This window comes from Ranitomeya variabilis, chromosome 5 (assembly GCF_051348905.1).
Source record: "Ranitomeya variabilis isolate aRanVar5 chromosome 5, aRanVar5.hap1, whole genome shotgun sequence".
Lineage (NCBI taxonomy): Eukaryota > Metazoa > Chordata > Amphibia > Anura > Dendrobatidae > Ranitomeya > Ranitomeya variabilis.
The window spans coordinates 333,725,819-333,752,811 of NC_135236.1; the positions used below are offsets into that span (position 1 = coordinate 333,725,819).

Consider the following 26,993-nt stretch of genomic DNA (forward strand, 5'->3'; position numbering starts at 1 on the left):
GTTCCACAGTTCAGACAAACAATGGGTGGGAATAGAACAAATTAGCTCTACGATTCCACTCCATAGCCTTTCCTGGATCAGCCCTAAAAGTAGAGGTCAATTCAGTTCTGAAGCTGAACTCCTTAAAGATACACTTAGAGGATGGGATCTGGAGACCCGCAGAGGCTCTCTGTCCTTAGGCAGTGGACCGCTTATGGCTCTCTTCTCTAATCCGGAGTTTCCCCCGGGAGTGGAGAGGGATTGTTTTCTTGGGTGGGAGCGAGGGGACAATACCAGATGCTTTCATGTCCTCAAGGGTTTGGCCATGCCCGCTTTCGAATCAGTGCAGCCGTTAGAGGGAGGGGGCCCTTCTGATTGGTTGGAATACCTCCAACTAAAATCCTTCCTCTCGTCTCCAGAGGGCGCAGGCTCATACTCCTCCCTTCCTACGTCGTTTGAAAAGCTTTTCCTGCTGGGGTCACCGCCTGCACATGCTGTCTCCTTAATATATGCTCTTTTGAACCAAAATACCAAAGACAAGTTCCCCAAGTATGTGGAGAGGTGGCGGGGTGAGTTGGGAGTTGCTATATTGGCGGCGGAGTGGAGGAAGGCATTCGTATAGTCACATAAATTCTCTATTGCCTGTGCCGCACAGTAAAAGAATTACAAAATTCTCACCAGGTGGTATCGCTGTCCTGATGTCTTACACACCGCTTTTCCCTCCGTCTCCGATAGGTGCTGGCGTTGTGGAGTAGAGATAGGTACCATGCTACACATTTGGTGGGGATGTAAGCATATTAGGCCATTTTGGGATTCTGTATTTTCCGCTTATCAAGCCATTAGCGGTCATTTGGTGACCAACTCCCCCCAGGTGGCTTTATTATCTATCCTCCCGGGCTCATTTCGCTTCCAGAAAAAGGGGCTCCTAAGATTCTGCTTAACTGCTGCGCGCAATGTGATCCCGAGACAATGGAAATCCTCCCAATCTCCTAATGTGTCTGAATGGGTCAAGGAGATGACCAGCCTTCAAAGTATGGAGGAATTGTCCGCTGAGGTTAACGGTTCAATGGAGAAATATCTGCAGGTCTGGAGTCCTTGGATTTTGTATATGGACTCTCAGGACTTTCAATCCCTCTTTTCTAAGCTATAAGGAAGATAGGTTGAACAATACGGATTAGACGGACGTCATTATAGGGGTGCAAGTTGCCCCCTTCTATATCAGACTCCATGGTTCCTCCCCCCTTTTTTTCATCTTCTCTCCTCCCCCATATTCCTCTTTTTAGTCTCATTCTTTCCGTTCGTGTTTATACCATTATTACTTGGAGTGACCTAGCACCTCTTGTTTGGGTTGCTCTCTTTCAGAGGTTACATTTTTATGTATCACCAAAGGTCATACAGTCTCCCTGGATAGGGGATACCTACATCTGCCATGGATTTTATTTATTTTTTTCAGATCTTGTTGGACTTGATTGAAAATGATTTTGACCTGAAAGTTATACTCTTTCGGGACTTGTTGGTTACAGGTCTTGACATACAGTTGTATATGAGATTTCTTTTTGTACTCGATACTTTTTATGTCGTTGAATCCTTTGTTCCTTGTTTGTTTTGAAGTTCTTTTCAATAAAAACCAGATTAAACATAAATAGTTTGACCAAATCCACACTTACCATATTTTTCGGACCATAAGACGCACTTTTTTCCAAAAATTTATTGGGGAAAATGGGGGTGTATCTTATGGTCGCAATATATTTACAAATCCTGTGGCTGTGGTGGTGCAGCAGGGCTCTGTGGTGTGGTGGTGGTGGGCTGTGCTCCGGGGCAGTGGCAGCGGCTCTCTGTACTCCATGGGGGGATCTGCAGGCATTTCTTCAAAGTCCAGAGACCTCCGCACATCCGTTGCTGCCATGTTGCAATGGCCTCCAGGAACATGGCCTGCGGGAAGATGGCCGTCAGGCTTGGGACGTGCATGCTCAGACTCAGATCTCGTTGCCAAGATTTGAATCTGAGCATGCGCCGCCCCCAGCACGGTGGCCATGTTCCCAGAGACCACCACAACATGGCAGCAATGGATGTGTGGGGGCCTCCGGGCTTTGACGAAATGCCAGCAGAGCCCCCACGAAGCACATAGAGCCACTGCCTCTGCACCGGAGCACAGTCCCCTGCCCCAGGACAGCCCCCCTGCCCCAGCACAAAGCCCCAGCACAGAGCTCCTGCCCCAGCAGAGCCCCAGCACAGAGCCCCAACACAGAGCCGTGACCCCTGCCCCAACACAAGCCACTGCCACCGCACCAGCTTGGGATGGGATTTCCCAGAGGCCACCGGACCAGCCTGGACCACCGAACGACCCCTGTGACCACCCCTCCACCTTTGCCATTCCCTTCCCTGGTAAGCTGAGTTCAGACTGTAAGACGGACCCCAATTTAACAAATTATTTTTTTCCCCTATTTTCCTTTTGGAAACTTGGGGTGCATCTTATGGTCTGGTGCGTCTTATAGTCCGAAAATATGGTACTTTCTTTCTATTCTGCCTTGCAACCACATGTGTGGCTGTGATTGCATGCACTCCAGCGCATGATACATAACAGTCCTCTCATATGACTTCCCTCACTGCCTCGCAATATATACAGTACAAACCAAAAGTTTGGACACACCTTCTCATTTAAAGATTTTTCTGTATTTTCATGACTATGAAAATTGTACATTCACACTGAAGTCATCAAAACTATGAATTAACACATGTGGATTTATATACTTAACAAAAAATGTGAAACAACTGAAATTATGTCTTATATTCTAGGTTCTTCAAAGTAGCCATCTTTTGCTTTGATGACTGCTTTGCACACTCTTGGCATTCTCTTGATGAGCTTCAAGAGGTAGTCACCGGGAATGGTTTTTACTTCACAGGTGTGCCCTGTCAGGTTTAATAAGTGGGATTTCTTGCCTTATAAATAATGTTGGGATCATCAGTTGTGCTGTGCAGAAGTCTGGTGGATACACAGCTGATAGTCCTACTGAATAGACTGTTAGAATTTGTATTATGACAAGAAAAAAAACAGCTAAGTAAAGAAAAATGAGTGGCCATCATTACGTTAAGATATGAAGGTCACTCAGTCCGAAAAATTGGGCAAACTTTGAAAGTGTCCCTAAGTGCAGTGGCAAAAACCATCAAGCGCTACAAACAAAACTGGCTCACATGAGGACCGCCCCAAGAAAGGAAGACCAAGACCAAGAGTCACCTCTGCTTCTGAGGATAAGTTTATCCGAGTCACCAGCCTTAGAAATTTTCAGGTTAACAGCAGCTCAGATTAGAGACCAGGTCAATGCCACACAGAGTTCTAGCAGCAGAGACATCTCTACAACAACTGTTAAGAGGAGACTTTGTGCAGCAGGCCTTCATGGTAAAATAGCTGCTAGGAAACCACTGCTAAGGACAGGCAACAAGCAGAAGAGACTTGTTTGGGCTAAAGAACACAAAGAATGGACATTAGACGAGTGGAAATCTGTGCTTTGGTCTGATGAGTCCAAATTTGAGATCTTTGGTTCCAACCACCGTGTCTTTGTGCGACTCAGAAAAGGTGAACGGATGGACTCTACATGCCTGGTTCCCACCGGGAAGCATGGAGGAGGAGGTGTGATGGTGTTCGGGTGCTCTGCTGGTGACACTGTTGGGGATTTATTCAAAATTTAAGGCATACTGAATCAGCATGGCTACCACAGCATCATGCAGCGGCATGCTATTCCATCCAGTGGCATGCTATTCCATCCAGTTTGCATTTAGTTGGACCATCATTTATTTATCAACAGGACAATGACCTCAAACACACCTCCAGGTAGTGTAAGGGCTATTTGACCAAGAAGGAGAGTGATCGGGTGCTACGCTAGATGACCTGGCCTCCAGTCACCAGACCTGAACCCAATCAAGATGGTTTGGGGTGAGCTGGACTGCAGAGTGAAGGCAAAAGGGCCAACAAGTGCTAAGCATCTCTGGAAACTCCTTCAAGATTGTTGGAAGACCATTCCCGGTGACTACCTCTTGAAGCTCATCAAGAGAATGCCAAGAGTGTGCAAAGCAGTAAGAAAAAAACTTTTAGAATGCAACATTTTAAAAGGTAAAATTAAGGGTTTAGTTTTATTTTCATGTAATGTCAGAATCCTGTATAACTCAGATAATTTTAATTATTCCTCTGATGTTCACAAATAAATGAGTGGCTGTGAGTTTATAGTATTGAAAGCCAGATTTTCATTTTAAGAATTTCATCATTTTTTTGGCAGATTTATGAATGAGGCCAACACACTTTGTAATACCTAACACATCCTGCAAACAGACGTGTGTGATCTGAATGATGCATAATTCATGTCTTGCTCCTTTTCATTAAGTGAAATATATGGATCCTTTGCTGAAAGCAGTGCATAATGACTCCCGCTAGTACTCTACGATATGGAAAATAAATCCTTAGCAGACTCATCAGTATTTTGGAAGAACCTGGTAAGACTCCTTGACTATGGATTGGGATCTATATCAATAAAAATGGCACATCCCTTGCTTACAGTGAAATAATCTACCTAAGTAAATAAAGAAGATGAAACTAACATATTATTTTAACCATGATGTAAAGCATTGACCACACAAATTAAAACATAATCATTTTTACTATATCAAAACTTAAAATGTACAAGATATAATAAAAAGTAGTGATAACATCACACAGAGCACAGAAGAAAGGTATATAAAATGAACATCATGCATAGCTGACAATTATAAGAAGGTACAAGATATGTATAGCAAAAATGAATATAGTCTGAAATGCTAGGACATATGACTAGAAAAAATTATAAGGGTGACAGTATAATATTGAATAGTATGTGATATATACCCCAAATGAGAAAAAAAAAAGTAAAGTGCGAGCATAGTGCTTATATAAATAGGTCACTTAACTAAGGAAAAAAACATACATCATAGCAATATCATTCATCATTTCCAGTACAAATAACAGTTATCAGGAAGACATTTTAAAAGGGTTGTCCAGTCCAAATCGATAAGTCTGCAGTCACTCTGTGTGAATTCAGACTTATGAATCCCACCAGTGCACACTCCATGCACTGCAGGGATTTGCAGTTTCTAACCAGCGACCAGAGGCTACGTATGCGTTATACATACTCCCGGCCAGCCTCACTCTCCATACACTTGTATGGAGCTAGACAGCGACTTCTACTCGGCCACGCCCACTGCAGTGCTCTGTCACTAGCCTCACTGAAAACAAATGTATGGAGCGAGGCCACGCCCATTAGACATGCCCTGGCTGGGAGTATGTATAACTCATACATACCCTGCGGTCCCTGGTCAGAAAGCGGTCCCACTAGTTAACACATGGCAAAAAACTGTTTCTTAATCATACCACTGAAAAAAAAGTGGAATAAAACGTGATCAAATTATCGAATGTAAATAAAAAGGGTATCATTAAAAATGGCTTCTTGTCCTGCAAAAAGCAAGCCACCATATAAAGCAAAAATAAAAAAAGCTATAGTTCTCACAATAAACTCAAAAAGCAATTCCTGTATTTCTGTTTTTTGTTCATTCTGCCTCTCAAAAATCTAAATAGAAAGCGATCAAAAAATGCTATGTGACTGGAAATGGTACCAATAAAAATGTCAACTCGTCCAGCAAAAAACAAGCACTCACTTGACAAAACTTTGTTTTGCAAAAAAAAGCGTCTTTTAGTGTGTGACAGCAGCCAAACATAAAAAATGATAAATTTATTAACATAAAAAACAATATATCTAGTATCTGTAATTACACCGACCCGAATAATAAAGTAATCTAATCACTTATACCACACGAGGAACGGTCTAAAAAATAAATAAAACAATTTCTTCAACTGCCGTTAATTTGTTGGTTCTGCCTCACCAAGATCGCAGTAACTCTTGACTCACATTTATCCTGCATTGTACCCTGAAATCGCTTACACCAGGATTCAGTGTAAATTTCTGAAATACTTGATTCAGGCAGAACCCCTGGTGGAAGATTCCCTACAATAAGTCAGATGGAGACACCATGGATGCCATGGCCTATGATTCAGTGTTGTCTGTCTTTTTAAGCATGCATAAAAGCAAGACCAGACAGAGTGCAAAGTAACTCTGTTACCTCATTATAGAGAATGGATCTCTCATGGGTTTTATCTGAATCACATAATTCAGAGATTTAGATGGAAACCCTGATGTAAGTGCTCACCATACAGAGCAGGATAAATGTGATCCCAAATATTGGGTAAAATGTTCCCAATAAAAGCTTCAACTCAATCCACAAAAAACAAGTCCCCACTCAGGTCCATCATCTGTCAATGAAAATATAGGGGGTTTCTATGTTACTGGCAGCACAAAGGCTGCAGAAAAGCGCTACGACTTCTCACCACCAAAAGAAATCCAGCTAATTTTACGCTCCCAAATCCTAATGCCCTCATCCCTTCTGAGCCCCACAGTGGGCCCAAACTGCAGTTAACATCCACATTTTGCATTTCTGTAGGGTTAAGAGTCTGCTTAACTTACGGAGGCCATGTCTTCAGAGCATGACCTGGGCACAATGTTTGGTACTACTATGCATGGGCAGTACAACGTCTAGGTACTACAGTAGCAGATTTGCATTTTTCACTTGGAAACATTCACTGCTACTTGTTTCTGGCAAGCACCCATGGAGTCAAAATCGTCTCTGCACCTGTAGATAAATTCCATGAGGGGTATAAAATGGGCTCACTTGATTCTGCTCTTCTGGCTCTTTGGGGCTCTGTATATAAAGTCCGCAAATTATTCAACAATAATTTGTTCTCCAAGAGTCAAATAGCACTCGTTCTGTTCTGATTCATGCTGTGTGGCTAAGCAGTACAGTACAGCCACATATGGGGTATTGCCACATTCAGCAGAAATTGTGTGACAAATTTTGGTGCGATTTTTACCCACTTTCCTGTGTAACAATGAAAAATCTGAGTCTAAAACAAAATTTCTGTAATAAAAATGTAATTATTTTTTCTTCACCGCCCACTGGTAAAAAATTCTGTGACCCACCTGTGGTGTCAATATGATAACTGCACCCTTAGATAAATTCATAGAGAGATTTAATTTGTAAAATTAAGTCACTTATGGGTGTTTCTGCTGTTCTGGGACCTTATGGGCTCTGCCAATGTGACATGGCACCTTCAAACCATTCCAGAAAAATGTGCACTACAATATGGTGCTCCTTTCATTTTGAGCTTTGCACTGTGCCTCAAAAGTAGTTTTCCATTATCTATTCCAGGCAATTTTGTGCTCCTAAATGGCACTCCTTACTTTCCGAGTTTTCCTCTGAATATGGGGTATTGGTATACTATGGAGAGGAATTTGGAGCTAAATGAACATTTTTGTGGGAAAAATTAAAATGTTCATTTATTCCTTCCACGTTGCTGTAATTTCTGTGAAGAACCTTAAAGGGAAACTGTCACCCCCAAAATCGAAGGTGAGCTAAGCCCACTGGCATCAGGGGCTTATCTACAGCAAACTGGAATGCTGTAGATAAGCACCCGATGTATCCTGAAAGATGAGAAAAAGAGGTTATATTATACTCACCCAGGGGCGTTCCCGCTGCTGTCCGGTCCGATGGGTGTCCCGATCCGGTCCAGCGCCTCCCATCTTCTTACGATGACGTCTGTTATGATTCTAGTGGTAGAGAATCTCTGGTATTCAGACTAAGTCCGCAATAACATAGAACTGCTCTAGGGAGGTGGAAACTAGGCTAACCGCATAACTGATCCTAACACACAACTAGAAGTAGCCGGTGAACGTGCCTACGTTGATTCTAGACGTCTCGAGCCAGCCGGAGAACTGACTACCCCTAGAGGGAAAATAAGACCTCACTTGCCTCCAGAGAAATTAACCCCAAAGATATAGAAAGCCCCCAACAAATAATAACGGTGAGGCAAGAGGAAAACACAAACGTAGAGATGAACTAGATTTAGCAAAGTGAGGCCCACTAAACTAGATAGGCAGAAAATAGAAAGTGAACTATGCGGTCAGCAGAAAACCCTGCAAAAACATCCACGCTGAGTATTCAAGAACCCCCGCACCGACTGACGGTGTGGGGGGAGAATATCAGCACCCTAGAGCTTCCAGCGAGCTAGAAAATCACATTTTGAGCAAGCTGAACAAAAAACACTGATAATGCAAATGATCCAAAGTATGTAAACTGGACTTAGCTTTTCTTGCATGAGGCAGATGGCAAGGAATCAGGAGGAGACCAAATAGGACTGAATACATCGATACCAGGCAAGAGACTGAGTCCTAAGGAGGACTAAATAGGGAAAACCCACAGCTTAATGAAACAGCTGAGGCCCAGGCATGCAGAAAGACATGACTCATACAATACCATTAGTGACCACCAGAGGGAGCCCAGAAACACAGTTCACAACAGACGTCCTCTTCTTGTCTTCACGCTGCGGCTTCGGTGGGAAAGGCGAGAGGTGAGAGCCCCGGACCGCGACGCCCATCAAATTGGACCTCCCGCCCAGGTGAGTATAATCTAACCTCTTTTTCTCATCTATCAGGATACATCGGGGGCTTATCTACAGCATTCCAGAATGCTGTAGATAAGCCCCTGATGCCGGTGGGCTTAGCTCACCTTCGATTTTGAGGGTGACATGTTCCCTTTAAAGATTAATAAACTTCTTAAATGTAGTTTTGAGCAGTTTGAGCGGTGCAGTTTTTAAAATGGTGTCACTTTTGGCTATTTTCTGTCATATATGCCCATCAAAAGGGTCCCTAGAAAAACGGGTTTGTAAATTTTGTTGAAAAAATGAGAAAATGCTGATAAAATTTCAACCCTTCTAACAAAAAAATATGTTTACAAAATGATGCTTATGTAAAGTAGACATGTTGTTAATGTTATGTATAAATTATTTTGTACAGCATGTCTAACTGGTTTAAGGACATAAAAATAAAAAATTTGAAAACTGTGAAATTTTGAAAACATTTGCCAAAATAGAAACAAAAAAATTCTACCTAAATTTACCACTAGCAAAAAGTACAATGTATCACGAAAAAAACAATATTAGAATCATTGGGATTTGGTAAAGAGTTCCAGAGTTATTACCACAGAAAGTGACAGTCAGAATTGTAAAATTTGGCCTGGTCAGGAAGGTGAAAACAGGCTTTGGGTGGAAGAGGTTAATTAAATGTTTTGAAATAATATTAACATTATAACATTGAATGGTAATTCTAAATTAAAGTCATATTTCTGATTCTAATCCCTGTTTTTTTATTTAGTTTTTTGCAAGTGTGAAACTTCATATAAATACTCAAATATTAATAATTGAGAAAAAACATGTTATATGCTTTATTTTTGTAATTTAAAGGTATATTCTCCATCTGCTAAACACTTTTTACCATCCAGTACCAAATAATTATTCTATTTTAAAAAATTTCACAAGTAACCAAACCAAATTTCAAGCAGTAGCAGAGATATCTGATAGGGCAAACGTAATGGAAAACTTAATGTGACCCTCACTATCAAGATTACCAGCAACACTTAGGAGACCATTGGTATCGTTTCAACATTTATGCATGTACATACCTTGGCTCATGATAGTTAAGGTAAGAAAAATGCTCTAGAAGTTTCCAAGTAATGCCATTGTCATGTGAGTAGTGGAGTAAAACACCTTCTCCTGGCTTATTGGGCGCCTTGCATGTACTTAAAACAGATTTACTTCCAATCCGTAAAGTAAACTGCAGAAACCTGTGGATAAAATTCTTAAACACTTTAATCTTGGAAAAGGCATTTCATGCTTTTTTTCTAAGATGCTTGTATCAGAAAATGGATAATATAGGAATATATTTTCTATTGTCAATGCTCATGTTATTTTACCAATATGCACTCACAGCATGGTAAGTTCTCATATTTTACCTCAGTGTGCTGCCAATTTAATTTTCACTGAAACAGAAGGTGCATAAAAGTGGCATTATACAGTGAAATGTGGAGTTTCAAAGTAAAGGGACTCCATGTGTCATAGTATAGCATCAATGAATAGGACTTGAGATATAACCCTTAAAGGGAATATGTCAGCAGGTTATTGCTATGTAATCTGAGAACAGCATTTTATAGTGGAAGGGACCCTGATTCCACGGATGTGTCACATATTATGCTGTGTTTTATCAGCAGTAGATAATCACTAGAGGACTACGTGTCTTGTGCCTCATGGTCCAACCACACCACCGCCACTGATTAGAGGCTTTCAGAGAAGAGAAAACTGTGATTCTATCACAACTGCTGAATCCAGTAAACTAATAGCTGGAATTAGGGTTTATGTGCCTAAGATTATTAGTATTACATCATGCTTCTTTGAAATTACTAAGGAAAACCTGCTAATGGATTCCCTTTAACTTTTAGGCTATGTGCCCACGTTCAGGAAAGTGTGCAGAATTTTCCTGAGCAAATCCGGACTACTTTCGCAGGAAATCCGCACATGTAATTTTCTGGCGTTTTTTTTTTTTTTGGCGGATTTTTCGCTTTTTTTTCCGGAGCTTCCAAAGCAATAATATAACGGGAAATCGACGAAAAATCAACAAAATTAATGAGCATGCTGTGTTTTTTTCTGCGATGCGTTTTTATTGCGGAAAAACACGCAACATGCGCACAAAAATTGCGGTATGCACTAAAACTGATGGGATGCTTAATGAAAGCGCTTTTTAAGCATTTTTGCAGCGGAAAATCACCAAAAAAACGCAAACAAAACGCAAAAAATCCGGAACGTGTGCACATAGCCTTACAGCATTACGTATAAAATTAGTCAAAAATTTCCAGTGGGGTCTAATGGAAGTATAAAATTGTTTACATTTTTGTGAAAATATGAAGTCTTCCATCTAAGGCTATATTCCCATCTTCCAAAAGGCAGATAGTATATCACAGCATGCAATGATGTTTTTCTGTTACAAAGACATACTTTGTGTCACATTGCTCAATAACAAATGTTCTAAAAAACAATAACCTGTCAATTTTTGTTAGATGAGAGAAATATTCTACCTGCATGAGTTCTACAGGTACTTTACCAGAACAAAGCATTAAGATACAAACATTTGATTTCCTTTATTTATTCTTTTTTTTAGAACTAAACTAAGCAGTTTTAATGGATATGTAGCTCTCCTACTAACTCACCTGGACTGCGAGCTATCGAGAAAGGTAGTAATGAGCTGCCTTCTCCCATCCTTGTTAAAAATCAAAGCTTTGCCACTAGCAAGAACACCACAGCCAAAACTAACTTCAGCACCACGGATAGAGTAGAAATTGTGGTAAGAAGAAAGCCTGGAACTGGTGAAGCTTTCTGAAATAAACATTGGGAAAGTCTGTGAAGCCATTTCACAAGCTGGTCCTGAAAAACCAGGCTCACACCTGTAATATAAAAAATTCTAAGTTATAGCCTAGATGTAGCTACATGATGTTGACACTTTATTTAATGTAGGATATTAAACATATTAATACTGGATATCAAAAAGTACTGGTGGGGGATAAATATTGACTTTACTACACAATTTATTAAAAAAAAGAAAGAAAAGTCAACATGTTTGATACATGTACACAGAGGCTACAAGTAGATGACACACAGTTTAATTTCTCATATATTTAAAATGCTATAGAAACATTATTACCAAGAAATATTAGACCAAAATCAGATTAAGCTCAAAGTATACAAAAAGTGAGAAACCACATATGACAGATATATGCTTTAACTCAGATGACAAGGATGATTACACAATAAAGAACACAGCAAAAATCAGTAGGGTGAAATCTCATCACTTCAAGACAAAGTGTCATGTGGGAGGTCTGACCTAGACGGCAGTAATAAGTGCATCGAGCAGCAGATGAGGTATTTTCAAGATATATGTGACACTCACTTGCAACCAGTTCTTGTACATTGTCCTCGACCTGAGCAGAATTTCAGACAAGATGGTCCAATATAAACTGTAACAGAAATTTTATTTACTCATCAATTGATTTGTGGTTACAAAACTGTATACTCTGATTACAGCCAGGAGAGTGCTGATAATAAATCCATGATATGAATAAAAAAGAACACATTTTTCAGGGGCACTGTAACACAGCACCCATAAATATCTGCTTGCTATACTGCTGACCTTTCTAGAACCTTAAATCACTGATGATCTGGGACATTTATCTATACTGTCATGATGTTTTTAAACAATACAAAATAACATGTTCAATAAATCCTTATAAAGTATACTTGAAGGCCCCTGGCAAATAATTGAAACTATAAATTATACACAGGACTTTGAATAAATTCCTATTTGTTACAATATATAGAAAAATAAAAACAATAAAAATTATACAAAAATAATCATACATTTAACTTTGAAAAAAATAAGGAACTTGAAAGATCCTTATAAAATCCTTACATCCAGCACCATCATTACTGTTTTAGGGCTCGTTCAGAATATTATACTTATGTGTGTTGTTCCTGTTAAAATTGGATAGCACATAGGCTGCACACTGATCAATGTTAGTGAAAAGGATTGTTCGGATGACCATTTTTTCACATGGACCGAGTGTCTATGTAAAAAAAGAAATCGTCAAATAACCTTGTCCCTTCCACATTTCAGATGAGACTCACCTATACAAGTCTATGTGTGTTTTATGTGTTTTAAAAAATATATATATTTTTTTGCATTGGTAATTGTTTTTCATCATGTATATTTTAAACTGTTGATGTATAAATATGAATGCTATATGGATGTCATAAGGATATAAAAAACAGACATACAGATGACACATAGATGGAATACACATGAAACGGAATTATTTTTTATACACTCGTCTGAACCTGGCCTCAATCAAAGTTCTACGGGGCTGATGTAAAAGGTTTGAAAAGTTGCAAAATGTTTGTGCATGAAGGAAATGTACAACAATATTGTGACTTGTGACATTTTCACATCAGTTTCAAATGATCAGGGTAGAAGGATGAGGTGTGGCCACGTCGGCCTATCAAATTAATCAAAAAAGACAGGGTTTTGTATGTCATAAAATGTCACTCCAGTCACTGACCGGAGTAAAATATCTAGCGCTGCGCATGGAGGCACATGCTACTCAGAAGACGCACCAAATTCAGGCCCGTTAACAAATTTAGTTCCTACTAATCTAGCAAGAGTCAAGCAAGACAGGTGTCACATGAGCGTGCGCTACTTTATTCTTAATGAATCGGTCCATAATTGTTTTATTTTGCCATAACAGTAGTCTCACATTGTCTTTTTGACAGCCTAGCCTGACAAATTGAGGAGCCATCACACCCCTGACTTAAACATCCAGATTTTAGACACGAAAGTGTTAACATGAAACTGATAGGATAGCCTCCTTAAGGGGAACCTTTCAGCAGGATTTTGCTTAGTAAACTACAGGCATTGTCAGGTTGGCAGTGTTAAACTGACTAAAATGACACCTGGGGTGAAGAAATCAGTCTTGTGGTTTCTTGTGTAATCAGTGTTAGAAGTTTTCAGTTAATTATATGCCTGTGCTCGGGGGTGGGACTGTAGACAGAGTCTTTATTTTCCAGCTCTAGGCCAGAGAAACCAAGAACAGATCTACCCACAGGCCCTCCCCAAAAGCACAAACAGTCTGTCTCTCTCTTTGTCTTAATGATGAGGACCATGTTTGTGCTTCTAGATGGGCCTGAGGTCTTTCCTTTTTTTCTCTTGCTAGAGCAGGAAGATAAGACTCTGTCTACAGTCCTGCCCATGAGCATGGGCATATCATTAACTAAAAACTTCTAAAATTCATTACAAAAGAACTACAAGACGTATTTCTTCACCCCAGGTATCATTTTAATCAGTTTAACACTGCCAACCTGACAATGCCAGTAATTTACTTAGCAAAATCCTGCTGACAGGTTTGCTTTAAACACAAATAGTTTCAATAATACAGTTTTTATCCCTAAAACTAGAATATAAATCCACCCATGTGCATAAAACAGTGAATAAATAAATATTCAGATAATAGCATATCTAACAAGCTGCACAGATACATGGCTGTTTGTGTGTCAAAAGAGCTGATGGCTTTTATTGAATTCACACACCACCTCCGTAATCAGCAGCTCAGCTGGCGGCATGATATCAGAAGCCAGCAACAGACACATTGCTGCTTTACCTCCTGTTGTTACATTCCCCTCATAAACTACTAAAGTATTAAACCATGTGTTGCAAGAGAAATTATTAGAATTTTGCAGACTGTTGTGAGGGTATTTTTAGGTTAACTATTGTGTACACCATCTATGTTCTGAACAGCAAACCATTAATACTATACATGCTAGACAGCACTTGCTGTATTATTTTTCTTTTTATTTTAATAAATGACCTATTACCAAGTCAAAAAAATCATTACAGGATATAAAGCACATGCTAAGCTTTTCATAAAACTTGATAATAATACTAATAATAGCAATCTATCATCAGTGGGGTATTGTTATCTAAGTTTTGATTAAGAATATTAATACTAACTGTTATCAAGTGCCCACATGTTCCCAACAACAGGTCCGTTCTGCCTCCATCGAACTCGTGTATTCCTAGTAAGCGCTGCATTTGGGAGAGGGGTTGTAATCCTATTCCACCTAAGTAATATAAATATCTAGATTAACATAAGATAAAATACTGACTTAAAATCATGGCTTGTATAATATTATCATTAAACTACAGTATAGTTCACAATCACAGATAGCTTTGAGTTTTAATGAGTAATCATTTTAATTTTTTGTTCATTACTCAATATTACACGGGAAAATAAGTCATAGATCTTATCAGATAAATCTGTGTATTCCTTCTCTTATACTGACTTTAGTTTAAATAGATTTTCTCATTAATGAGACAGTCACTTTTCATTTAAGTTTCATGTAGAAGGGAGGGAGACAGGCTCGGACTGGCCCATAGGGGAACAGGGGAATTCCCGGTGGGTCCCTGTGCAGACACGGGCCCCAACCCCAATATATGGTTAGTACTTGTGGCATAATTCACATGATTTACTCTGTACAAAAAAAAGGGCATCTCCTCATTCACTAACCAAACTGCCCAGTTTATTATATAGAGATATAGGTACATTTTTGAACGAGGGTAGTGAGATATTTGTATGCAGGTGAAAAGTGGGCCCTCCAAAGTCATTGTTACTGGTGGGCCTTTGGCACTCCAGTCCGATACTGGAGGGAGACAGAGAGAGTGAGACAAAGACATTCTGCTGCAAGTTCTCCTGAAACAATAGTTACATTTTAAAGTGTAAGGCCGGGGACGCACACAACGTATAAAAAAACGGTCCGTTTTTCACGGACGAGAATCGCACAAATGTTTCCAAAACAGTGATCCGTGTGCAGTGCGAGGATGCGATTTCCTCGCATCAAATGATCCCTTTGACATCTGTGTGACATCCGTATGGCATCCGTATGCCGAGATTTTCTCGCAGGCTTGCAAATCCGACATCTAATGGATTTATGTGCTCAAATGTTCGTTAAAACATATATACAGTATATATACAGTTAGGTCCATATATATTTGGACAGAGACAACATTTTTCTAATTTTGGTTATAGACATTACCGCAATGAATTTTAAACAAAACAATTCAGCTGCAGTTGAAGTTCAGACTTTCAGCTTTCATTTGAGGGTATCCACAATAAATTGGATGAAGGGTTTAGGAGTCTCAGCTCCTTAACATGTGCCACCCTGTTTTTAAAGGGACCAAAAGTAATTGGACAGATTCAATAATTTTAAATAAAATGTTCATTTCTAGTACTTGGTTGAAAACCCTTTGTTGGCAATGACTGCCTGAAGTCTTGAACTCATGGACATCACCAGACGCTGCGTTTCCTCCTTTTTGATGCTCTGCCAGGCCTTCACTGTGGTGGTTTTCAGTTTCAGTTGCTGTTTGTTTGTGGGCCTTTCTGTCTGAAGTTTAGTCTTTAACAAGTGAAATGCATGCTCAATTGGGTTGAGATCAGGTGACTGACTTGGCCATTCAAGAATATTCCACTTCATTGCTTTAATAAACTCCTGGGTTGCTTTGGCTTTAAGTTTTGGGTCATTGTCCATCTGTAGTATGAAACGACGACCAATCAGTTTGGCTGCATTTGGCTGGATCTGAGCACACAGTATGTCTCTGAATACCTCAGAATTCATTTGGCTGCTTCTGTCCTGTGTCACATCATCAATAACCACTAGTGACCCAGTGCCACTGGCAGCCATGCATGCCCAAGCCATCACACTGCCTCCAACATGTTTTACAGATGATGTGGTATGCTTTGGATCATGAGCTGGACCACGCCTTCGCCATACTTTTCTCTTTCCATCGTTCTGGTAGAGGTTGATCTTGGTTTCATCTGTCCAAAGAATGTTCTTCCAGAACTGTGCTGGCTTTTTTAGATGTTTTTTAGCAAAGTCCAGTCTAGCCTTTTTCTTCTTGATGCTTATGAGTGGCTTGCACCGTGCAGTGAATCCTCTGTATTTACTCTCATGCAGTCTTCTCTTTATGGTAGATTTGGATATTGATACGCCTACCTCCTGGAGAGTGTTGTTCACTTGGTTGGCTGTTGTGAAGGGGTTTCTCTTCGCCATGGAGATTATTCTGCAATCATCCACCACTGTTGTCTTCTGTGGGCGCCCAGGTCTTTTTGCATTGATGAGTTCAACAGTGCTTTCTTTCTTTATCAGGATGTACCAAACTGTAGATTTTGCCACTCCTAATATTGTAGCAATTTCTCGGATGGATTTTTTCTGTTTTCACAGCTTTAGGGTGGCTTGTTTCACCTGCATGGAGTACTCCTTTGACCGCATGTTTACTTCACAGCAAAACCTTCCAAATGCAAGCACCACACCTCAAATCAACTCCAGGCCTTTTATCTGCTTAATTGAGAATGATATAACGAAGGGATTGCCCACACCTGTCCATGAAATAGCCTTGGAGTCAATTGTCCAATTACTTTTGGTCCCTTTAAAAACAGGGTGGCACACGTTAAGGAGCTGAAACTCCTAAACCCTTCATCCAATTTTAATATGGATACCCTCAAATGAAAGCTGAAAGCCTGAACTTCAACTGTATCTGAATTGTTTTGTTTAAAATTCATTGTGGTAATGTCTATAACCAAAATGAGAAAAATGTTGTCTCTGTCCAAATATATATGGACCTAACTGTATATACACTCACCGGCCACTTTATTAGGTACACCATGCTAGTAACGGGTTGGACCCCCTTTTGCCTTCAGAACTGCCTCAATTCTTCGTGGCATAGATTCAACAAGGTGCTGGAAGCATTCCTCAGAGATTTTGGTCCATATTGACATGATGGCATCACACAGTTGCCGCAGATTTGTCGGCTGCACATCCCAAAGATGCTCCATACAAGGCAGGATGGATCCATGCTTTCATGTTGTTTACGCCAAATTCTGACCCTACCATCCGAATGTCGCAGCAGAAATCGAGACTCATCAGACCAAGCAACGTTTTTCCAATCTTCTACTGTCCAATTTCGATGAGCTTGTACAAATTGTAGCCTCAGTTTCCTGTTCTTAGCTGAAAGGAGTGGTACCCGGTGTGGTCTTCTGCTGCTGTAGCCCATCTGCCTCAAAGTTCGACGCACTGTGCGTTCAGAGATGCTCTTAGGCCTACCTTGGTTGTAACGGGTGGCGATTTGAGTCACTGTTGCCTTTCTATCAGCTCGAACCAGTCTGCCCATTCTCCTCTGACCTCTGGCATCAACAAGGCATTTCCGCCCACAGAACTGCCGCTCACTGGATTTTTTTTCTTTTTCGGACCATTCTCTGTAAACCCTAGAGATGGTTGTGCGTGAAAATCCCAGTAGATCAGCAGTTTCTGAAATACTCAGACCAGCCCTTCTGGCACCAACAACCATGCCACGTTCAAAGGCACTCAAATCACCTTTCTTCCCCATACTGATGCTCGGTTTGAACTGCAGGAGATTGTCTTGACCATGTCTACATGCCTAAATGTACTGAGTTGCCGCCATGTGATTGGCTGATTAGAAATTAAGTGTTAACAAGAAGTTGGACAGGTGTACCTAATAAAGTGGCCAGTGAGTGTATATATATATATATATATATATATATATATATATATATGTCATTGAGACACATATATATATATTCTGTATTTATATTTAATTCAGCACGAGATATGTTAAAAGCCGGTAATTCAATTGCTGGCTTTTCATTACTCCTGCCTAAACCCGACATGATATGAGACATGGTTTACGACATAATTGACGCCTCTCCATTATTAATCTGGCTTAATGTCACCTTACAATAGCAAGGTGGCATTAACCCTTCATTACCCCATATCCCACCGCTACACGGGAGTGGGAAGAGAGTGGCCAAGTGCCAGAATAGGCGCATCTTCCAGATGTGCCTTTTCTGGGGTGGCTGGGGGCAGATGTTTGTAGCCAGGGGGGGGCCAATAACCATGGACCCTCTCCAGGCTATTAATATCTGCCCTCAGTCACTGGCTTTCCCACTCTGGTGGAGAAAATTGCGCGGGAGCCCACGCCAATTTTTTCCGCCATTTAACCCTTCATTTTACAAGCTACAGCGCCCACATTTTGCACATACACACTACTAACATTAGTAGTGTGGAATATGCAAAAAAAAAAGGGATATGAGATGGTTTACTGTATGTAAACCATGTCTCATCATGTCGGGTTTCGGAAGGAGAAATGAAAAGCCGGCAATTGAATCACCGGCTTTTCTAGAGAACACCGCTGCGTATTTCTCGCAATGCACACGCATGGTCCGTGTGTAATCCGATTTTTTTCTCGCACCCATAGACTTGCATTGGCGAGTCTCGGACGAGATACGCTGACAATCGCAGCATGCTGCGATTTCACTCGGATCCTGAATACGGCGGAGAAAATATCGGATGATGGGAGCTGCACCATAAATTAACATTGGGCCGAGTGCTATGCGATTTTTTAGCGCATAGCACTCGTCCGTATTACGGTCTAGTGTGACCCCGGCCTAACTGTCATTTCAGGAGAACTTGCAGCAGAATGTCTGTGTCTGCATCTAGCTCCTCTCTCCTCCTTTTCTCTAAATATATTATTACTAGCTGAAGAGCCCGGCGTTGCCCAGGCATAGTAACTAACTGTTAGTTATATAACCTCACTTCTCTCATTTTCCCATCATGCCTCTCATTTTCCCCCTCACACCTCTCATTTTCCCATCACTCCTCTCATTTTCCCCCACACCTCTCATTTTCTCCCCTCACTTCTCTCATTTCCCCCCCTAACACCTGTCATTTTGACCTCACACCTGTCTTTTTCCAATCACTCCACTATTTTCCCCTCATTCCTCTCCTTTTGCACTCACACCTCTTCATTTTCACCTCACACCTCTTATTTTCCCCTCAGTATATACCTGTATGTCATCTGCTCCTGTATATAGTATATACCTGTATGTAATCTCCTCCTGTATATAGTATATACCTGTATGTCATTTCCCCTGTATATAGTATATAACTGTATGTCATCTCCTCCTGTATAGAGTATATACCTGTAAGTCATCTCCTCCTGTATATCGTATATACCTGTATGTCATCCCCCTGTATATAGTATATACCTGTATGTCACCTCCTGTATATAGTATATACCTGTATGTCATCTATCCTGTATATAGTATATACCTGTGTGTCATCTAGCCTGTATATAGTATATACCTGTATGTCATCCCCTGTATATAGTATATACCTGTATGTTACCTCCTGTATATAGTATATACCTGCATGTAACCTCCTGTATATAGTATATAACTGTATGTCATCTCCTCCTGTATAGAGTATATACCTGTATGTCATCTCCCCTGTATATAGTATATACCTGTATGTCATCTCCCCTGTATATAGTATATACCTGTATGTCATCCCCCTGTATATAGTATATACCTGTATGTCACCTCCTGTATATAGTATATACCTGTATGTCATCTATCCTGTATATAGGATATACCTGTGTCATCTCCTGTATATACCTGTACGTCATCTCCCCTGTATATAGTATATACCTGTATGTCATCTCCTGTATATAGTATATACCTGCATGTCATCTCCTGTATATAGTATATACCTGTATGTCATCTCCTGTATATAGTATATACCTGTATGTCATCTTCCCTGTATACAGTATATACCTGTATGTCATCTCTTGTATATAGTATATACCTGTATGTCATCTCCTGTATATATTATATACCTGTAAGTCATCTCCCCTGTATATAGTATATACCTGTATGTCATCTCCCCTGTATATAATATATAGCTGTATGTCATCTCCTCCTGTATATAGTAAATACGTGTATGTCATCTCCCCTGTGTATAGTATATACCTGTATGTCATCTCCTGTATATAGTATGTACCTGTATGTCATCTATCCTGTATATAGCATATACCTGTATGTCATCTCCTGTATATACCTGTACATCATCTCCCTTGTATATAGTATATACCTGTATGTCATCTCCGGTATATAGTATTTTCCCTTATGTCATCTCCTGTATATAGTATATACCTGTATGTCACCTCCTGTATATAGTATATACCTGTATGTCATCTATCCTGTATATAGCATATACCTGTATGTCATCTCCTGTATTTAGTATATACCTGTATGTCTTCTTCCCTGTATATAGTATATACCTGTATGTCATCTCCTGTATATAGTATATACCTGTATGTCATCTCCTGTATATAGTATATACCTGTAAGTCATCTCCCCTGTATATAGTATATATGTGTGTGTCATCTCCCCTGTATATAGTATATACCTGTGTGTCATCTCCTGTATTTAGTATATACCTGTATGTCATCTCCCCTGTACATAGTATATACCTGTATGTCATCTCCTCCTGTATATAATATATAGCTGTATGTCATCTCCTCCTGTATATAGTATATACGTGTATGTCATCTCCCCTGTATATAGTATATACCTGTATGTCATCTCCTCCTGTATATAGTATATACATGTATATCATCTCCCCTGTATATAGTATATACCTGTATGCCATCTCCTCCTGGCTGTCCATTTGCCTCCAACACTTTTCCTTTCGCAAAATTGTTTGGTGAATTGGAATGTGCGGGGTTAAAATTTTGCCTCACAACATAGCCTATGACGCTCTCGGGGTCCAGACGTGTGACTGTGCAAAATTTTGTGGATGTAGCTGCGACGGTGCAGATGCCAATCCCGGACATACACACATACACACACACATTCAGCTTTATATATTAGGTTATAATCTTATGAGCTGAAATTCCATCTCCTATCTCAGTACTTGAAAATCTGTATTCACCGAAATCAGATTTTTACAGATTTTAATAGTGAACTGAAAATGAAAGCCCAATCCAGGAATAAAAAGAAGAGAATTTCACTGATAGTATATATTACAAAGTTATTTATTTTCACATATACTATTGGTTTATGAAATAAAAACTAAAATGATGGTTACTCTCTAAGTCCAGAGACAAAACACAAGTTAATCTAGTGGTTTGATAACCGACGGTAGAGGCATAAAATGCAATCTGATAGGACACCAAGTGTGCATGTGTACAGACATCATTACATGAGAGAACCCACTCAGGGATCTGCACAACATAAAGTATGTCTGGCTACAGTGATCTGATCACTAATATCTGAATAGTGTTGTTTACAATTTTTTTCTTAAAATCTGAAGTTTCAAGTTCCGTCTTACCCACTGTAGTTGTCCGATGAATATATGGTACTGTGTGGCAGATGAGGTCCTGCACAAAGCTCAGGCAGACATTCAGAATGCAATAAAGACCAGGTCCTGCCATGATTGGTTGAAAATTCCAGGCTAACACTATTGACATTTAAAAGAAAAAAGTTAATAGTTTCTTATAAGAAAATTTCAAAATGTATACTCAAATAAAAAAAAGTTGGTCAACCAGATCTTTCACCAAATTTTTGTGATATCAAGTGTACTATAAATTACCTGATGGATAACTAAATTAAAACATAAATATTACTGTGGGGTATTGTTTTTCTAAATACTCAGTTTACATGTTATAATCTTGGTCTATTGAGATAATAAGGTTATTCCATGGTTCCCTATTGAAATTGCTACTCCAAAATATTGCTTATTATACAGTTAGGTCCATATATATTTGGACAGAGACAACATTTTTCTCATTTTGGTTATAGACATTACCACAATGAATTTTAAACAAAACAATTCAGATGCAGTTGAAGTTCAGACTTTCAGCTTTCATTTGAGGGTATCCACATTAAAATTGGATGAAGGGTTTAGGAGTTTCAGCTCCTTAACATGTGCCACCCTGTTTTTAAAGGGACCAAAAGTAATTGGACAGATTCAATAATTTTAAATAAAATGTTAATTTCTAGTACTTGGTTGAAAACCCTTTGTTGGCAATGACTGCCTGAAGTCTTGAACTCATGGACATCACCAGACGCTGTGTTTCCTCCTTTTTGATGCTCTGCCAGGCCTTCACTGCGGTGGTTTTCAGTTGCTGTTTGTTTGTGGGCCTTTCTGTCTGAAGTTTAGTCTTTAACAAGTGAAATGCATGTGGAGCGCCCCCACACCGCCGCAGGGCCGAGGGGTACCCGGAGCCGGGCCTCTGGGGTCTCAGTCCTGGGGTTGTCACGGTGGCTAGACCCGGTCCGTGGCCCTGTCTGTCAGTGGGGGACGTCCGTTGCAAATAGGTGCTGTTAACGGTGGTATAGCGGTGCAGTTGTGGGGTGCAGGTCGCGGTAAATAACGAGGACACCAGGTTGCAGTCTCTTTACCTCTTTACTGAAGATGTGGGAGACCTCAGTCCAGAGCGCTGTTAACTGGGTTTTCAGAGACCGGCCGGTCCAACGACACATCAGGAGCTCTCTTTACAGGTGGGAATCAGTATCTACCTTCTAGCGCTGTGTGTTGTAGTTCTTCCCTGCTGAGCTCCCGGGATAGTCCTCACAACTGTTTCTTTCTGTCTCTACTGTTCCTTCTCCGTCCTCCAGTTGATATGGTAGGACGCACCCGTATGACGGGGTAGGCCTGGAGTTCTTCCGGGACCCTAGAGTCGCCCCTCTCCCACAGCTGCCTCCGTTGTCTGCTTAGGTGTTAAGTGAGACAGCCAACCTGTAGTTAGCTGCCCTGCCGTGGTTTGCAATGTACTTAAAGTCTCTTACTTGCTCGGCGTTCCGGCCACCGACTGTTTGCGCCTCAGAAGGATGTTGCCTCGGTCTAACAGCAAGACCCCTTCTGGTATTTCTCCTTTTCTGTATTCCCGTTGTTTACTGGTTAGTTCTGCTCTGAGGAGTCTGCCAGGATCCCATCCCTGACAGGTCCTCTCACTAGCTCTTCCCAGCTACTTCTCTCTGTCTTCCTGTCCAACCCCCAGTTTTACCAGAGTTGTGAGGAGTGGCCTACTAGATAGGACCACCCCCCCTGGTGGCCGGAGTGTGAAGTGTGGTGTGAGTGTACCTGATCAGAGAAACTCCCTAGTGCAATCAGACGCACCATAGCTCCCCGTAGTGGCGGAGCCACAGCACTGCAACAACCAGGACTCTGGGGTGCTGCACATGCTCAATTGGGTTCAGATCAGGTGACTGACTTGGCCATTCAAGAATATTCCACTTCTTTGCTTTAATAGACTCCTGGGTTGCTTTGGCTTCATGTTTTGGGTCATTGTCCATCTGTAGTATGAAACGACGACCAATCAGTTTTGCTGCATTTGGCTGGATCTGAGCACACACTATGGCTCTGAATACCTCAGAATTCATTCGGCTGCTTCTGTCCTGTGTCATATCATCAATAAACACTAGTGACCCAGTGCCACTGGCAGCCATGCATGCCCAAGCCATCACACTGCCTCCAACATGTTTTACAGATGATGTGGTATGCTTTGGATCATGAGCTGGACCACGCCTTCGCCATACTTTTCTCTTTCAATCATTCTGGTAGAGGTTGATCTTGGTTTCATCTGTCCAAAGAATGTTCTTCCAGAACTGTGCTGGCTTTTTTAGATGTTTTTTAGCAAAGTCCAGTCTAGCCTTTTTATTCTTGACACTTATGAGTGGCTTGCACCGTGCAGTGAACCCTCTGTATTTACTTTCATACAGTCTTCTCTTTATGATAGATTTGGATATTGATACGCCGACCTTCGGGAGAGTGTTGGTCACTTGGTTGGCTGTTGTGAAGGGGTTTCTCTTCACCATGGAGATTATTCTGTGATCATCCACCACTGTTGTCTTCCGTGGGCGCCCAGGTCTTTTTGCATTGATGAGATCACCAGTGCTTTCTTTCCTTCTCAGGATGTACCAAACTGTAGATTTTGCCACTCCTAATATTGTAGCAATTTCTCGGATGGGTTTTTTCTCTGTTTTCACAGCTTAAGAATGGCTTGTTTCACCTTCATGGAGAGCACTTTTGACCGCATGTTTACTTCATAGGAAAACCATCCAAATGCAAGCACCACACCTCAAATCAACCCCAGGCCTTTTATCTGCTTAGTTGAGAATGACATAATGAAGGGATTGCCCACACCTGTCCATGAAATAGCCTTGGAGTCAGTTGTCCAATTACTTTTGGTCCCTTTAAAAAACAGGGTGGCACAGGTTAAGGAGCTGAAACTCCTAAACTCTTCATCCAATTTTAATATGGATACCCTCAAATGAAAGCTAAAAGTCTGAACTTCAACTGCATCTGAATTGTTTTGTTTAAAATTAAATTGTGGTAATGTCTATAACCAAAATGAGAAAAATATTGTCTCTGTCCAAATATATATGGACCTAACTGTATAATAAGCAATATTTTGGAGTAGCAATTTCAATAGGGAACCATGGAATAACCTTATTATCTCAATAGACCAAGATTATAACATGTACTAAGCCAGCGGCGACACCGGCACCTGGCCCCCAGTGATGAGAGGTGAGTATGTCATTTTTTTTATAATCGCAGCAGAAGCATATGGGGCATATTATTCTATGGAGCATCTTCTGGGGCCATCAACCTATATGGAGCATTATATGGGGCATATTATTTTATGGAGCATCTTATGAGGCCATCAACCTTTATGGAGCCTCATATGGGGCATATTATTCTATGATGCATCTTATGGGGCCATCAACATTTATGGAGCAGCATATGGGGCATATTATTCTATGGAGCATTTTATGAGGCCATCAACCTTTATGGGGCATATTATTCTATGGAGCATCTTTTGGGGCTATCATTAACCTTTTATGCAGCATTATATGGGGCATATTTTAATATGGAGCATCGTATGAGGTCATTATTAACCTTTGTGCAGCATTATATGGGGCATATATTTTGTATGGAGCATCTTATAGGGCCCATCATGAACTTTATGGAGCATTATATGGGGCTCCTGATTCAATATGGATATTCAAAAACATTTAACCTACTGATGTCTCAATTAGTTTTACTTTTATTGGTATCTATTTTTATTTTTGAAATTTAACAGTAGCTGCAGCATTTCCCACCCTAGGCTTATACCCGAGTCAATAAGTTTTACCAGTTTTTTGTGGTAAAATTTGGGGTCTCGACTTATACTCGGGTTGGCTTATACACGAGTATATAACGTAATCAGTAAATTGCTAAATTGAGATAACACAATAATCAACAGGGATTAAGCTAGTCCATCAGAAGTATTCATTTACACATGGTTCGCAAAAAGTAGGTTTTTGATTTCTCAAAGGTCTTCTATTTTTTCGTTGGCAGATTTACCTGTTCCCGGGCTGATGTGATCCACATCCAAGATTTATAGAGAACTGTATCATGTGGGATTCAGTAGCAGGCAAAACAGGAAGCACGTGGAAAAAGTCCACAGCCCAAACATTTAAGTTGTCTCCTCGATGACTGATTTGCTTCAGGCAAAATTTAGTGGCTGGAGTCTGCAGTTCGGGGCTAATAATTGAAGAAACTAAAGAAGGCACCTTAAAAAAATAAATATTTTTAAATGTTATTCAAAGTATGTGACACCAAAAATTAAATTAATGTGGACTTTACAAAAGCTAAAAAAGGGTACTGGTTAAGAATTAGGTATTACAGACTCTGCTGCTATAATAAGAAAGCAGTGTACTTTCTCAGCAAAGCTCCTCTTCTAGTCTCAAGTCGGACATACATACTAAATTACTGTTGGCTGAACGATGCTTGTATGGCCCACAGTCACCTCAGCCAGCAATCTCATGCACGGCAGCATTCACTTGGCTAAGTGCTCTTTTGTGCTCTATGAGCTAGCCATCGCCGGGAGAACAAAGTGATCAGAAGTCCGAAATTGAACATGCCCATTCTACACCTTCCCAGACGCTAAGTTGTCTGATGCCCCCATACACATTTGAGTATCAGCGAAATCCGTTATCAGCGGGTGCACTGACATTAGTCTAATATGTATGTAGAGCTTTACTTAACCCCTTCCCGACCTGTGACGCCACGTAGGCATCATGAAAAATGGTGCCTTCCCGACCTGTGATGCCACATAGGTGTCATGGCGGGATCGCGTTCCTGCGGGTCTGGTGACCAGGGTTACTAAAATGGCACCCGACCTGCAGGTACGTGAGGACCTTTAGCTGATCCCAGGGGGTGGCTTTGCCCCCCTTGGCTATGATCGCTCTGGTGACCTCTGTGTCACCCCCCAGATCTGATTGGAGCTAGTGTCCATGTGACGCTATGCCTCCAATCAGATGTGGAGGGGTGGAGTGAACTATGGCTGCCCTCGCTTATCAGCCTCATCCCATCCATGGAAGCTGAAGTGCGTGGTCCCCGCCTGCTGCCCTGCCGCCGCATCTGCCATTGACTGATGACCGTGATCTGCCACCACCGCTGTTGCCGCCACCGATCACCCCGCTGCCATCCGGTATTTGCTCCCCTCTGCTGCTCTCCACTCCCCCCGCCATCTGATTACACTCCCCAACCTCCACTCCCTCCCCCCGCCCCAGTGGTCACCTCCCTCCCTCGGTGATCATCCCCCGCC

General features: G+C 40.9%; 1 protein-coding gene across 4 annotated transcripts in view; it reads right to left on the minus strand.

Annotated features, from left to right (window-relative positions):
* Positions 1 to 26,993, minus strand: part of RELN (reelin) — a 1,394,857-nt gene that overhangs the window by 438,733 nt on the left and 929,131 nt on the right. For all 4 annotated transcript variants that reach the window (XM_077264737.1, XM_077264736.1, XM_077264735.1 and 1 more), the window contains exons 14-19: positions 25,748 to 25,956; positions 21,728 to 21,856; positions 14,496 to 14,605; positions 11,886 to 11,952; positions 11,149 to 11,382; positions 9,571 to 9,732 (exon numbers count right to left, since the gene is read on the minus strand). In XM_077264737.1, the coding sequence (XP_077120852.1) occupies positions 9,571 to 9,732; positions 11,149 to 11,382; positions 11,886 to 11,952; positions 14,496 to 14,605; positions 21,728 to 21,856; positions 25,748 to 25,956 (911 nt within the window). The remainder of the gene's footprint in view (positions 1 to 9,570; positions 9,733 to 11,148; positions 11,383 to 11,885; positions 11,953 to 14,495; positions 14,606 to 21,727; positions 21,857 to 25,747; positions 25,957 to 26,993) is intronic.